This window comes from Syngnathoides biaculeatus, chromosome 22 (assembly GCF_019802595.1).
Source record: "Syngnathoides biaculeatus isolate LvHL_M chromosome 22, ASM1980259v1, whole genome shotgun sequence".
Classification (NCBI taxonomy): domain Eukaryota; kingdom Metazoa; phylum Chordata; class Actinopteri; order Syngnathiformes; family Syngnathidae; genus Syngnathoides; species Syngnathoides biaculeatus.
In genome coordinates this window covers 822,742-837,258 of record NC_084661.1, presented here as the reverse complement: position 1 = coordinate 837,258, position 14,517 = coordinate 822,742, and the positions used below count along the sequence as shown (strand labels likewise).

Genomic DNA, 14,517 nt, shown 5'->3' with positions numbered 1-14,517 from the left:
CAGGGGGGAAGAAATATTGCCACTGTTGTTCCCTTCCATTAATGAAAGCGTGTTCGTAGCCCCAGTGGCCTAATGGATAAGGCACTGGCCTCCTAAGCCAGGGATTGTGGGTTCGAGTCCCATCTGGGGTGATTTATGATTTTGCAGCCTCTTTGTCAATTTATAACAATCGTGCTGACCTACAACCCAATGCATTGACGGACCACTAAAAATCGCATCTTTCAACTAGTCCAAACTCATTGGGTCATTACTCGTTTGTCAGCATGCAATTATGTAACCATTTGCTCAAAAATGCAAATTTGACAGCAAATAATGCATTTTTACATTTCAACAATAACTGTTGCACTTACTATTGTAAGAGAAGTAGCCCTTGAAACTGTTGACAAGGCTGCACACTTTTCAAAAGTAGTGCGAATTATGAATCAAAAGTTGCTTTTATAAACTTGTAACTCCCACGGTTGCGGCCAGAGGGCCCCACAGCTTCAGTTATTGAACATAATCAGGGCTGCCATGTCTGTTTATGAGAACATTTTCACCAAGAAAAAAAGACCCCAGAAAATGACCCATAGTTACTCTTCACTCGCATGCACACGCCTGCAACAAGGTGCTTCAGCGGAAAAAGACGCAAAAGCAGAGCTGTTAAAGGAATGGCCCGTCGCTATTATTAATTTCTTTGGTGTCCAACCTCATAAATTGATTAAAATAACATTTCTAACATCTAATATTTTTCTTTTTATAGGAAAAGGCATATCCTGGAAAAAGTGGAGGGAAATGGATGGAGTGACATTTAGATATTTCTCTAATATTTCAGCCTGTAACAGGTTTGGTTTCATTCTAGAATACACAAATGTTTTCATTTTTTTAAACTACGAAGGTTTGAACTTTGAGTTGTTTAAATGAGATCAAATGTTAATGCCTGTCAGAAAGGTTTAGTGTGATTAGATTTTTAGCAGCCTTAAAACATTTAAGAAACGAGAAAAAAAAACCTGCAAAATAACTTAAAAATACTGTTAAAAGAAAAGCCTGTAAACATGCAATGTAAATGGGGGGAAAAAAATCCTGGAAACAAAATAATGAACAAGAAAAAAAAAATGTACAACAGATTTCACTTAGCATATGTTTTGGTACATGACCCCCACGTTAAACGAGGGAACACTGTCACATTTGAGAAAGACTAACACGGTGTGAAGTGTCAATACCATGTCTTGTGTCAAAATTCAATGAAGTAAATAACCAATACAAATAAATGTGTTGAAGAAAAATGAATTTATTCCCAAAGAAAATGTTTTATCATTTGTACATACTACCTTATGTAGAACTACAGCAAACCTTTCTGTAAAAAATACAGTTACATGACATGAGGATTTTACACTTTGAGTTCTTTACAGTTCATGGTGTGACAGAGGAAGCACGAGTTGACGCCTTCCTATTAACCTATCATTCTAATCCCCCCAAACACCACTTCTGTCTCTGTGCCTCAAGTATTCATAAGCAACACATTTTGAGCAAGTCTCCCAAAATCATGTCTTGTTATGATGAGGTCAAATCCACATTTGTGTTAACTATGCATGGACAAGCCTGCGATGTCTTTTTAGCCCATGTAAACTGGAAAACGCTTTGGTACAGACAGTACAAACATACGGCCTCTCCCCAGTATGGGTTCGCATATGTAGTGTGAGAAAACAGGACTGGACAAAGCCCTTTTCACAGATTTCACACTTAAACGGCCTTTCCCCCGTATGGTATCTGCGATGGATTTTAAGTTCTGCAGAGGACCGGAAAGACTTGTCGCAGTCATCACATTTGAAAGGCCTTTCACCCGTATGGATCAAAGTATGCCTCACGAGTGCATCTTTACCGAAGAAACCCTTTCCACAATGCTCACAGGGGAAGCGCATGCCTTTGTGATGGAAGTTGTCATGTTTCAGGAGGCACCTCCTTGAGGTGAAGCTCTTCCCGCACTGACCACAGGTAAACGTTGGTAAAGCTTTATCGCTGACAAGTTCGCCAGACTGATGTACACGCTCAACATGTCTCGTCAGTGTGACACCGTGTCGGAATTTCTTGCCGCACTCCCAGCAAAGAAATGGATAAGCCTTAGTGTGTTTCTTCTGGTGCTCGACGAGGTCGGAGTACGATCGGAACCTTTTCGAGCAGTGGGGGCACTGAAACGGCTGGTAACCAGTGTGTTTCCACTCATGTCTGATGAAACGTTTCAAACTGGCAAATGTTGTCTGGCAGTGGGTGCAAGTGAACGGCTCTGTGGGATTATGGACGTCTATGTAGTGCTTATGCAATGCCTTAAACACGGGAAAGTTATCCTCACACTGGTTGCACTGAAACGGCGTGTGTGACTCTTTATGCATGGCCAACGCTTCAGAGTCACGCACCAGTTTCATGCAAACCTCGCAGTACAGTGGGTTGTGAGTTTGTTTGTGGGAATCTAAGGTTGATTTGTACTTGAAGGCCTTGTCACATTCATTGCACCGGAAACAATGCCTAACGTCTTCGAGTTGATCCGGATCTACCTGCTGCTCGTTGTAACAGATGTTTCTTAAATGAAACCGAAACGTCTGTTTACACTTGAATTCCACGCTGCAATGGGGACAATAAAATGGACCATCAAGGATATTTTTGGTGTCCTCTGGAATTTTCTGTCCCAATTCTTTGGAAGACCTCTTTTCTTCACCGGGTGAGTAATCAGGGTCATCTGCGGTGTTGTCTGCAGGCACCGGTTCATTGTCTGGTTCACAAATAAGGATGGATGACTTGTCATCTTCTTCTCCCGCAGTCTCTGTGTTCTCTTTCTGGGATTCGGTCTCTTTCGTCACACTTTGGCATTTATGTTGCTGTAAGAAGCGGAAGTTCTTGAAACTTCTTTGACACTCTGCACAAGAGTAAGTCATCTCTTCCGTGTGTTGACTCATGTGGCGTTCCAAGAATTTGGCATGGTTAACCACCTTGCCACACACATTGCACGTTCTGTCGTCCAAGTCATTGCCTTTGGGTGACACAAGGGAGCTTGAAAATCTTTTTGGACTACTGTTGCTACTGCTGGCGGCCGATGTCCTTCCAGATTTCCTCCACTGTGACAGGAGCCGTTTCATCTTAAGTCCGCGATTCTTTCGTACTGGTCTTTTGAGCAAATCAAAGTCTGGATCCCTTGCGCCTCCCGGCATTTGAAAATCTTCATCATCAAGACGCTTCTTTTTTCTCCCTCGTCTGTTAGGAGTCTTTACTAAACTATCAAGCACCGTCACTTTGCCATCCTCCCCAATGATCAGAGTTTCAGATAGGTTGTCATGGTGGTCTTCCATTTCACAACCAGCAGCACCTGCACTTTCTGGAACGGCCTTTGTACCAACGTCTGGCTTTTCTTCATGGCCAATTCCCAACCACGGTTTTTGCACGTTTGTCTCTGGAAATGGCATTTTGTTTACAGACTCGACCTCCATCTCTGAACAGTCTGTATAAACCACACCACTCTCTGGATCGGTTCCCGTTTGCTGATTGAGGATCACATCTCTTTCCACAGGAGGAAAACATAGTGCGGATAAGATGCCACTATCAACCTCACAAGAGTCTAGAAATAAGAAAAGGGATAAAATTAAAAAATCATCCTAATCATCCACATTTGCATCTGTTTGGTAACAGGAATTAAATAGTTGAATCAGAATCAACATTATTGGCCAAGTATGTAAACAACACAGAAGGAATTTCGCTGACTTTCCTAACAACGGTTTGAAGAAGGACCATAGAATAATTTGTTTTTGTGTTTTGTTTAGTTTGACATGAAACTTTAACTGGGATTGGCAATTAGAAGCTTGAAGGGTGCTCCTCTGTGAATTCAGTGAAGTTTATTGCCACTGTCAGGAACTGATTCAAAGCAAATAAAAAAAAAAATTTCTAAGATGAGCCATCGCTTGGATGATTGTGTGTGGTCAAAAGTAGTGTCAAGGTACCACTGCATTAATATTGGTACATCAAAATTACTTTAACACTGTTAATGACACTCTTTCTGAAAGGATCCAATCAATTAGTAGAACTCATTAACTACCAGTCCCCCAGGTTAACATCCATCTTCTACCGCTTATTCGGGTCGGGTCGCAATGAACAGAATCGGTGACAGAGGGCAGAGTCGGAGGAGTCTAACTCTCACCGGAAACGAGTCAAACTTACTGCTGGGAATGTGAACCAAACTCTGACGCCAGCTGTACGGGGACCGAACAGCTTGCATCGAGGGTTCGGTACCTCATACTCCCAAAGAACCCCCCACAGGACTCCTCGAGAGGCACGGTCAAGTATAAGTATACCCACACCTGCTCAGCCCCTCTCACCATCGGCAACTCTCAGAGTGGAATCTCAAAAAGACCGGTAGCTGAGCCCAAACTGTGTGTGGAGGCAAGTCCAACTACATTTACAGTGAAGAAAATAAGTATTTGAACACCCTACTATATTGCAAGCTCTCCCACTTGGAGGGGTCTGAAATTTTCATCGTAGGTGCATGTCCACTATGAGAGATAATCTAAAAAGAAAAATCCAGAAATCACAATGTATGCTTTTTTTATTATTTATTTGTGCGATACACCTGCAAATAAGTATTTTAACACCTGTCTATCAGCTAGAATTCTGAATCTCAAAGACCTGTTAGTCCGCCTTTAAAAGTCCACCTCCACTCCATGTATTATCCTAAATCAGATGCACCTGTGTGATGTCGTTGGCTGCATAAAGACACCTGTCTACCCCATGTAATCAGTAAGACTCAAATTTGTAACATGGCCAAGACCAAAGAGCTGTACAAAGACACCAGAGACAAAATTGTACAACTTCACACGGCTGGAAAGGGCTACGGAGAAATTGCCAAGCAATTGGTGAAAAAAGGCCCACTGTTGGAGCAATCATTAGAAAATGGAAGAAGGTAAACATGACTGTCAATCTCAATCGGAGTGGAGCCCCATGCAAGGTATCACCTCGTGGGGTCTCAATGATCCTTAAAAAGGTGAGGAATTATCCCAGGACTACACGACAGGACTTGGTCAACGACCTGAAAAAAGCTGGGACCACCGTTCCCAAGGTAACTATTGGTAATACACTAAGACGTCATACTTTGAAATCATGCATGGCACGGAAGGTTCCAAAGCTTAAAACAGCACGTGGACATGCACCTACGATGAAAATTTCAGACCCCTCCAAGTGGGAGAACTTACACTACAGCAGGGTGTTCAAATACTTATTTTCTTCACTGTAGTTGAAACTTCTCAACCTCACACAAAGTCGGACGCCTTCCCTGCCAGAGAGGTGATATTCCACGTCCGTAGAGCCAGTTTCTGTCGCCGGGGGTTATATTGCCATGGTCCCGGCCTTCATCCACCACCCAGCTCACACTGCACCCGACCTCTATATCCCCTCCAACAGGCGTTGAGCCCATGGGATTGGGGACGCACGTGACCCTTCCGGGCTGTGCACTGCCAAGCCCCATAGGTGCAGCCCGAGCCACCAGGCTCTCGCCTTTGAGCCCCATTTACAGGCCTGGCGACAGAGGGGGTTTTCCCTAATTTTGTCCACCAACACTAACTCACACACAGAAATACATTGGTGTGACACGTTGTTGTCTCTGCCACATTTTCTCCTTCCACCTCTCAGACAGTGTTTGATCAACCAAATTAAAGTCCAGTGTTCGTAAAAGATGCAAAATGGTGTGATCGGATTAAATGTGTAGTGTCACCACTCTGCCTGAGAAATGGCGAAATTTGATGGCAGTAGTCTGGCATACTGCAAATTGATCTAGGCATTATATGCTTACCAACATCCTCCAACTGGGTGAGGTCTTTATGGGTGTCCAACACAGTTTTGAGCCCCTGAGACGCAGTAAAAGATTCCATACACTGTCTCAGAACTGAAGAGGAATCACTTAGCAAAGATGCAATCTGAGAAAGAAAAGCAAAATAGTAACTTGGTGTTTGCAATTTAAAAGGCTTAACTCTGACACTAAAGTACACATTATGAAAGAGAACATACAGCACAACTTCATAAACCTTTATCAGGACCCAAAGCGGGTTGGCATGTCAATTTCTATTGGGTCACCAGACTAAAATTGTGTTGTTGCGACTTTTGGCTTTAAGCTGCTGCTTCATCAGATCACCTAACAGTCAACTATATTTTAATTGTGATTGTTCAAGGTAATTTGTGTTTTCTTTGTTCTTGATCAGTTTATGTACAGTATTTATATCAATGTTCAGGTAATAAATTGTATATTTCCTTAGATTTGTGCACTAGTAGAAAACGGATTTCGAATTTCGGTTTCAATCTTTAAAAAAGTTTGGCAAAATCTCGGCATTCAATATGTTTAATGAGATGGTGCGTAACCTACCTGTTGGAGAGACTGACTTGGAATAAGCTTTTCGAGCCTGGACAGAAACAGCCACATCAATGTCTGGATTGCTTTGTCATATGTCGGACCAAAGTCTCCAGGAAAAATGTTCTGCACACAAACAATTCACACATGCTTTGAGATTGCCAAGCAAAGGAAACATTCTCATACAATGGTAAAACATGCGAGACACAAGCTTTATTTGAAATCTTGCGGCTGTTCAGTATTAACAAGATTATGTCATTTAGATAGATGGCTGTGCATCAGAACATTTCTTTGATCCTTTGTCTAAAGATATGATCATGATAGAGTAATGTGAAATAAAGACATGAAACTAGCAGGGCAGTATCAAGCAGGGCATTAACATTTTTTAAGTGAAAATTTTGTGCCATTAAGGTGAAGGGGGAAAAAACACTTACTTGAAAAAAGTTCTCTCTCTCCTCAGAATTTCTCAGCATATTTCGCGTCAGGATCATAAAATGAGATTGTGAAATGTCTGGTGCTGCATTACCAGTCTGTAAAACAAAAGAGGTAAAAGTAGACAAAAGAACAAATGAAATCGGTTTCAGTTGTTCAATATGACAAATTCAATGAGTGGGTGTGCACACAAAAGCAAAACATCTCTACTCTTTTAAAGGGGAATTCTGGTGGTTTGGATTAACAATGTATCCAATAGGTCATGTCATATATACTGTATCTTGAAAATGTGATGTTAATCCTCTCTCATTTAATGGTGTTATGAGTAGATTTTTATCAGCAATTACGAATTTTCATGGGCGCCACAATTTTGGCGTGTCACATGACCTACGTGCGCGGATGTGACGTATTACGTGCCGCACCAAATGCCTGATTACGATGGGACACGATTATGGCCAGCGCTGGTTTCTCTGATTTATCCTCATCTGATGAAGAAATAGCAGTATTGGTTGATCAGGAAGACGGAGGAATACGTCCATACAGATTTGAACCTGTGGTTGTAAATAATGTTGAATATTCAGATGGTTCTTTGGACGGGAATGACGCAGAGTTTGACTTGGTAGCTCCCTCCCCGGAGCTCACCGGCTCACTCGTCAGACTCCGCGTCATTCCCATCCGAAGAATCATCCGAATATTCAACATGATTTAAACCAACAAGTTTTTCAAGATATAGTACATATGACATGACCTATTGGATACATTGTTAATCTAAACCACCGGAATTCCCCTATAAAAGGGCTACTGGACTGCAAACGCTACTTTTAACAACCAATTGCAGGGCACAAACAGCACTCACTGTGATTTGACGGGCGTGTACACACCCACGCGCCATCGCACTCATAAATCTGCACAGTTGAGCACAAAAAATTACGCACGTAAAATTTGTTACGAGTAGAAATACATAGATATTGAAAGACGTCACTTATTTTGTGTTGTCTTGACCAATGTTCCCTATCAGCTGCGCCACTGCGCAATTGGGCACTTGTCGCACACTCTCAGTGCACTTAAGAGCCTCACTGAACTTCTGGAATTAATTTGCTCCACTGAAAGTAAAGGGGCCAAATAATATTACACGCCCCACTTTTCAGGTTTTTATTTGTTAAAAAAGTAAAAAATGTCCAATAAATTCAATTCCACTTCACGATTGTGTCCCACTTGTTGATTCTTGACAAAAAAAAATTTTTTATACATATCAGTGGAACACAATTTATTTAACTGATTTTTTTTATTCCACAAAGTATCAGAACTCAAGTTTGACAGCTTGTGACCCACAGTACAAAAGAAAAATGTGACAAAAAAATCTGATACCATCTTAACAGAAATTTTGTCACATTTTTGTTTACTATAAAAAAGAAAAGTTTCTCAAAAATTTCTACCAATCACTCACCTCTACTTTCCACAGTGTTTGGAGGCTTTGCATACGGTCAAGGTGCGGCTGAATGGTCTGTACGTTGGCAGTTTCCTCAGAGCGGCAAAGCTCCAAGATGAGCTGCAGTCAGAAGGAGAAAGTCATACAGAAATAAACTGCTGTGGTATTAACATGTTAAGTATATTTGTATAGGTTTAACAGTGGTACTTGGTGGAGTGGGTGTGTTAATGTACACGCACGAAAAATAAAAACGTCACATTTTCAGTACGGGTACTTCTGCAAAGTTGGGCAAAAAGGCTATGGTATATGGAAATGGAAAGAACCAAGACCGGACGAGACCACTGGTCTGCAAAAAATTTTATTCAGCTTCTGGGTCCCCAAACTATAATACTGCAGCAAGTGGAGTGACAGCAGCTGAAGGATCTATACATCTATAGAAGACAAAAAACTAAACCACATTCCTAATCAAAATGTAATTTATGAACCTAATGTACAATGCATATTTTTCTTTTTTACAGCGTATTTAAGCACCAAAATGTTAAACCAAATCACACAACATTCTCAAATGAAATGTTCCAACATAAAATGTGATCTGACCAGAGTGGTAAAAACTGTGGTGACCGCAAATGCTAGTTAAAGTTAAAAGATCAAGGGGTGGGGAGCATGGCTATTAAAACTATCAATCCATCCATTTTCTGAGCCGCTTATCCTAAGTGTTGCAGGAGTGCTGGATCCTATCCCAGCCATCATCAGGGAGGAGGCAGGGTACACCCTGAACTGGTTGCCAGCTAATTGCAGGGCACTGAGACAGACAACAGTCACACTCACAATCACACCTAGGGGCAATTTAGAGTCTCTAATAATGCATGCTTTTGGGATATGGGAGGAAACTGCAGTGCTTGGAGAAAACCCATGGAGGCAAAGGGAGAACATGCAAACTCCACACACCCAGGCTCGGGATTTGAACCTCGGCCCTTAGAACTGTGAGGACAAGGCTCTACAGCTGCTCCACCAAGCTCATTTAGGTCACCTGTATGAGAGCATTTCAGCTACCTATCTGAGAACAGAGATGGAAATTGCACAGTCAACAAAATCCCAAAAAAATCCCTACGTAAATATACACAAAATTACAGGCTATTTTTGGCTTTGTCCATCCATTCTCAAGACAGTTGTCCTCATTAGGATCACGTGAGGTGGACTTCAACTGGTCACCACTTGCCAGCCAATTCCACAGGACATTTAGCAAATCAACTATTGAGATTCATGTTCACGAAATTAATAACAAAATTTGCACAATTCCAAACCATGCCATCACACTAATTCATGATCAGAAATATTCGACACTATGAATCCTGGACATGCAGTGATTCTAAAAATGTGGCACGAGAGTACCATGAGTGGTACGCAGGCTCCCCCTAGAGGTATGCAAAACAAATCAATGACTGTTGTTTTGTCCTGGTCACCAGAACTGGAAGAAAGTGCTTTGACCTGTTCTGCCAAAAGTACTGAAGTTGGTCACGCAATTTTCCGTACAGGAACTAGGGTCGAGGGCATACTGGAACCTACCCCAACTGAGTCTGGGCAAGAGGTGGGGTACACCCTGAACTGGTCATCAGGGAACATATAAACAAGTCACACATTCAATTTAGAGATTTTAAATCAACCTACCATGCATGTTTTTGGAAGGTGGGAGGAAACCGGAGGAAACAGATAAAACCCACGGTGGTACGAGGAAAACATGCAAACTCCACACAGGCCAGGACACTATAGAGCGACTAAGTGCCAAAATCTCATGAAACATTTATTCCTGTAATTTTGAAATAACTGCGTTTTTCAATTAATTTAGGGGCACTCGTGGCACGTGCGGCACATCATGAAATGTTAACGTATTATATGTCATTCTCGGCCATCAAAGTCAGTGGGTGTGTACTTGTGCTGATTCAGTTCCAATCAAATGGCTTGTTTCTCCATGAGCGCTTCCTGAGTTAAACACAAACTTAGTGAATACTTAACGCCTCCTGTCATGAAATATACGATTTTTTTTGTATGTTATTAATGAAAAACATCAGCCAATATGGGCCCATGCGTTTTTTTTCCCCAACACAAAACGTAATTTTGACGTATACAGCTTTTTGTAACTCCCGCCATGAAAATCCACTCAAGGGATTTGTTTTCAAGGAGAAGCAAGAAGTGACGTAAAGAACAGCGGCACCCCCTAGTGGACTCTTTTGTTTGCATTAGTTTTACCTTCTGGAAGGTAGCTCGCTGTTCCTTCGTGTTAGCCAAAATGCCGGCTCATTGCATTGCTGGACATTGCTTGAACACTCGGAGAATGGATTTAGCAGTCATAAGTTTGCAAGAGACCTGGTTCGTTGTGAAAAATGGAATGCACGGGTGCAGAGGATGAGAGCTTCGTGGATTCCAAATAACAGGTAGGTGTGTATACAGCTACTAAAAAAAATAATAGTTTGGGGTGGACCACGTAATCGGTCTCTCATAATGTAACAAAAGAAATATGTAGATTATGTAACATATGAAATATGTCGATCTGCGCGTCAGACGGCGAATCTGAAGAACCCAGCCAAGAATGCCTCACCCAGCCGCGTGCCCGCAGTAATGCGCCCCGGCTCAACAGTGATCATCAAGTACTGCGGCAGCTTTGAAGATCCCCCTAAAAGGAGCACGGCTCGGCTCCATTACACGCCACCACGGCGGCGAAAATCAGCGTTCAGCAGTCACAGCTTCTGCAAAGGCTGCGAGTCGGGCTTTGCGGCCGGGGGCAGCTCTGAAGAACCCAGCAGAGAATGCCTCACTCAGCCGCATGCGCACAGTAAAGTGCCCCGGCTCGACTGTGTTGTTCATCGCGTACTGCGGCGTCTATGAACACCCTCCTAAAGCAGGACGGCTCGCCTCTGTCATAAGCCACACCGCCCGGCTGCAATGAGCCACGATGGCTCATCTCCGCCACGGAAGTGGATCGGACGGGGATGCGGTTTGGCCGTGATCGCATATCATCTGAAAGTGGCTCGAAACAATAGTGTAATATTGCCCCGAGGGCTCAAAACAATAGTGTATATTGCCCCATGTAACTTCACTCGGTTGTGTAGTGTTCTCCTTTTCGAAAAGAGCTTCCGTGTCAGAAAGGGGCGCGTTTGTCTCCCATAGTTAGGGTGCACTGCGTGTTTTCATTGGCGAATGTCTGGGCGACGTCACGGACGGAGGATGCCCCCAATATAGCGACCACTTGGATATCGTAGAATGACACTTCTGCAACTTTGCGCATGGATGACGCGCCCTCCGCTCACATTTATTTTTTCGACTAGACATTGAAGTGAATAATGTTATATGGATTTTTCATTACAATATCTATTTTAGAATGTTTATAGGGATAACACTTGGGCTTTAAGGCTGCAGTCCGCCACACACAGATTGCCACCGCCAAACCGGACAGAACTTTCGCGCAGTGTGCATGGGTTGTCGTTTTCACATGTCCGATCAGCCTGCCACTGGTTTTGGCTCAATCACCATCTTAACGTTGAAGTTTACAGCCAATCAAAATGCAGATAATACACTCTCAACAAATATACATTCAAAAATATTGTAGACATAATTTATTAACAAATACAATTTGAGTAATGATTATGGTGTGAAACTAAACAGTATGCAGAATTTCTTAACCTATTAAATATACCTCAATAACAGACACGCAATAATGTTTTTAACATCATTTTTAAAAATATGAAAAAGAAATAGAAATTCTGACAAATTCTTCTGAAATCGAATTTCTATAATTCAGCAGAATTTTCATTTCAGTAGATTACTAGTCATTATGGTGGTACTTGGAAAGCTAAGTATTTTTTTTGGGGGGGGAGGGTTCGGACTCTGTGTAAAAAATTTGAGAACCACTGCTGTTAAGTGTAATGCACCAATTTTTTACAACACAGTATGCAACGGATGACGAAGAACTATAGGATTTTTCTTACCCGTGCACGCAGACCCAAAATTAGTTCCGCACGTTGCCTTGTTGAAAGGAGTTGAGGAACAATTTCAGTAACCATAAACACAAACTCTTCAAGCAGTCCATAATCCAATACAATCTTGTGCTCTATCGTCTGCCAGATGGCTGCAGAGACCAGGCGAATTGGTGGAAACAGAAGGCGCAGAGTGGGGAGGGGGAGAGATGGACCTAAATGCAGAGAGAATTTTCTACTAAATTATGTAACATTTTATCCAAAAAATGCTGCTATATTAGACGGGAAATTTACTCAAGTAATCATGGAAAAAAGTGAACACAGTTGTCCATACTGATACAGTAATACTGTACCATCTTGTATCTTAAATTTACGCACTAGGGCGAACCCAAACACACTCGACGCTCATTAATATCAAAATACAGCTAAAGAGCAAATTAAATAAACTAGTAAAACAGAAACAAAATCCGATGAAATGCACACTTAACTGTAATCAATACTACTGTTAGATAATACTTTGGATGACGTAAACACTTGACCGTAGTCTAAATTCAGTGCTAATCCTAGCTTGTGATTGCTAAAGCGGAAGATGAAATCCTGATTAACAATAATTAACAGCATCACTAGCAAAGCCACACTTAAATTAGCCAGACGTAATCGAAATAGTGTAAAGCAAATGGTTTCTGCACGGCAACCAAATCAAAATTTGCAATCAATTCTAACTCGACGTGAGCTAGCAATGCTATTCCCGCGCGCCGATCGCGTCGCGGCCTATCTTATACTAAACCACCCGGTTGTTACTCACCCGGCTGCTCAGAGGAACCTTCGTCCATCCTTATGTATTCACATTACACCACGCTGGGGAAATGTGCATGAGGAGGTCAACACTTTATCTCCAAGTTGTTATTTTTTTAAAAACCACAGACATCCAAATACCCCGTAGGAAATGGATCTTTGGGCGTCAAAGGATGCCTTGGCGTTCCGCCCGGAATAACCTTCCGGTAAACTACGCTCTGGAATATTAGTTCCACTTCTCATACATGTTTTATCCGTCAAATACTTGGGATATTGTTAATAGAACACACTTTGAAGATTAGCATTAAAATATTGACTTATGTAACACAGATCGTATTTAGATGCATTACAAAGAGTATTGTAGATTCTGTTCCCGAGGTATAGTGTCAAAGTATTTGATAGTCAATGCCATATTCAACATTGTTTTTGTTTTATATTTTTCCTAGAATGAATTTAAGATGAGCAATAATTATTCATTCATTAATCTTCTGTACTGCTTATCTTCACAAGGATCATGAGTGGGCTGTCTATCCAAGCCTGACACTGGGCAAGGGGCAGGGCACATGGCCTGATCTGGTCGCCAGCCGGACACACAACTATTTGCCCTCATATATATTACACTTACGGGCATTTTAGAGTCTGTAATTAACATATGCATGTTTCTGGGATGTGGGAGGAAACCAGAGTACTCGAAAAAAGCCCACGCAGGGACGCAGAGAACATGCAAACACCAGACAGGTGAGATCGGATTTGAACCCAGGTCCTCAGAACAGACGTGCTAACCAGTCATTACCATGCCACCAAGAAATAATCATTTTATTCAAGCATCACTGGCAAAAAAAAAAAAAAAAAAAAAAAAGGGGGGGGGGTTCTGCTAGATTTACAATTAGGTTTAAGGATAATTATTTTCAGTTTTAGTCAAAAGTATTTTCTGGTGGTTGCTGTTGAGCAATCAGGAATGTGGTTATGGATTAATCATTGTAAATGCATCATGTGGAGAGTACTTATTAGGACTCACACCAACAGGAGGCAACTGCTGTGGTCCTGTCCTAGTTTAGACCAATTCCAGTGGGCGTCACCATGCTCACAGCTAACCTTTGACCCAACAAACCAGTCTTTTCCTGGTCCTTTTTTGTTGTGCAGATTAAATAGGACAGGGTCATTTCTATTGACAGAGCCATTGACAGAGGCCAAAAAGGGACAAGAACTGAATGACGCTAATTTAAAACTATCGGTAGTAGTTTGAAAACTGCATTGTCCCATAAGGCTGCATTTTTATATCATGCAGAGCCATGAAATTATTTTTCAGCACAACCACACAGTTATATGTGCGGTGTGGTGCATGATTATCACTCATGTTCAATGTACTTGTCAATAAAAACTGGTGAAATTTTAAAAAAATAAAAAAAATCTTAAATTGATCAAATGAGCAGTTGGGGAAAAATGGTTTTGCTGGGGTCTCATGCAAAAAAAAATGGTTTTCATGTGTTGCTTGTACTGGGGTTACTGCCACATCCACCACCCCACACACAAAA

General features: G+C 41.8%; 1 protein-coding gene and 1 non-coding gene across 3 annotated transcripts; one reads left to right on the top strand and one right to left on the bottom strand.

Moving 5' to 3' along the window:
* The first annotated feature begins 58 nt into the window (after window positions 1-58).
* trnar-ccu (transfer RNA arginine (anticodon CCU)) lies at window positions 59-131 on the top strand. Its single transcript has one exon. It is a non-coding gene; the product is annotated as a tRNA-Arg (tRNA).
* Window positions 132-1,247: 1,116 nt separating this feature from the next.
* On the bottom strand, window positions 1,248-13,451 carry LOC133495817 (zinc finger protein 420-like). Of its 2 annotated transcripts, none has more exons than XM_061810788.1 (7): window positions 12,993-13,451; window positions 12,200-12,402; window positions 8,235-8,336; window positions 6,790-6,885; window positions 6,371-6,481; window positions 5,804-5,927; window positions 1,248-3,583 (listed from the first exon to the last, which is right to left on the bottom strand). In XM_061810788.1, the coding sequence occupies exons 1-7, from the start codon at window positions 13,018-13,020 to the stop codon at window positions 1,563-1,565; spliced, it is 2,685 nt and encodes an 894-aa protein (XP_061666772.1). In that variant the 5' UTR covers window positions 13,021-13,451; the 3' UTR covers window positions 1,248-1,562. The 2 variants fall into 2 exon arrangements, with proteins under 2 accessions (XP_061666772.1, XP_061666771.1); XM_061810787.1 differs by lacking the exon at window positions 12,993-13,451 and adding an exon at window positions 12,676-12,939.
* Window positions 13,452-14,517: the final 1,066 nt, after the last annotated feature.

Bases quoted from the DNA above. Each gene is read 5' to 3' on its own strand.
- LOC133495817 (XM_061810787.1), bottom strand. From the start codon at position 12,808: ATGCTGTTAATTATTGTTAATCAGGATTTCATCTTCCGCTTTAGCAAT. The intron at 5,928-6,370 runs GTAGGTTACGCA...TTTCTTTCTCAG, and splicing joins CAAGTCAGTCTCTCCAACAG to ATTGCATCTTTGCTAAGTGA. The intron at 3,584-5,803 runs GTAAGCATATAA...TCTTATTTCTAG, and splicing joins CACCCAGTTGGAGGATGTTG to ACTCTTGTGAGGTTGATAGT.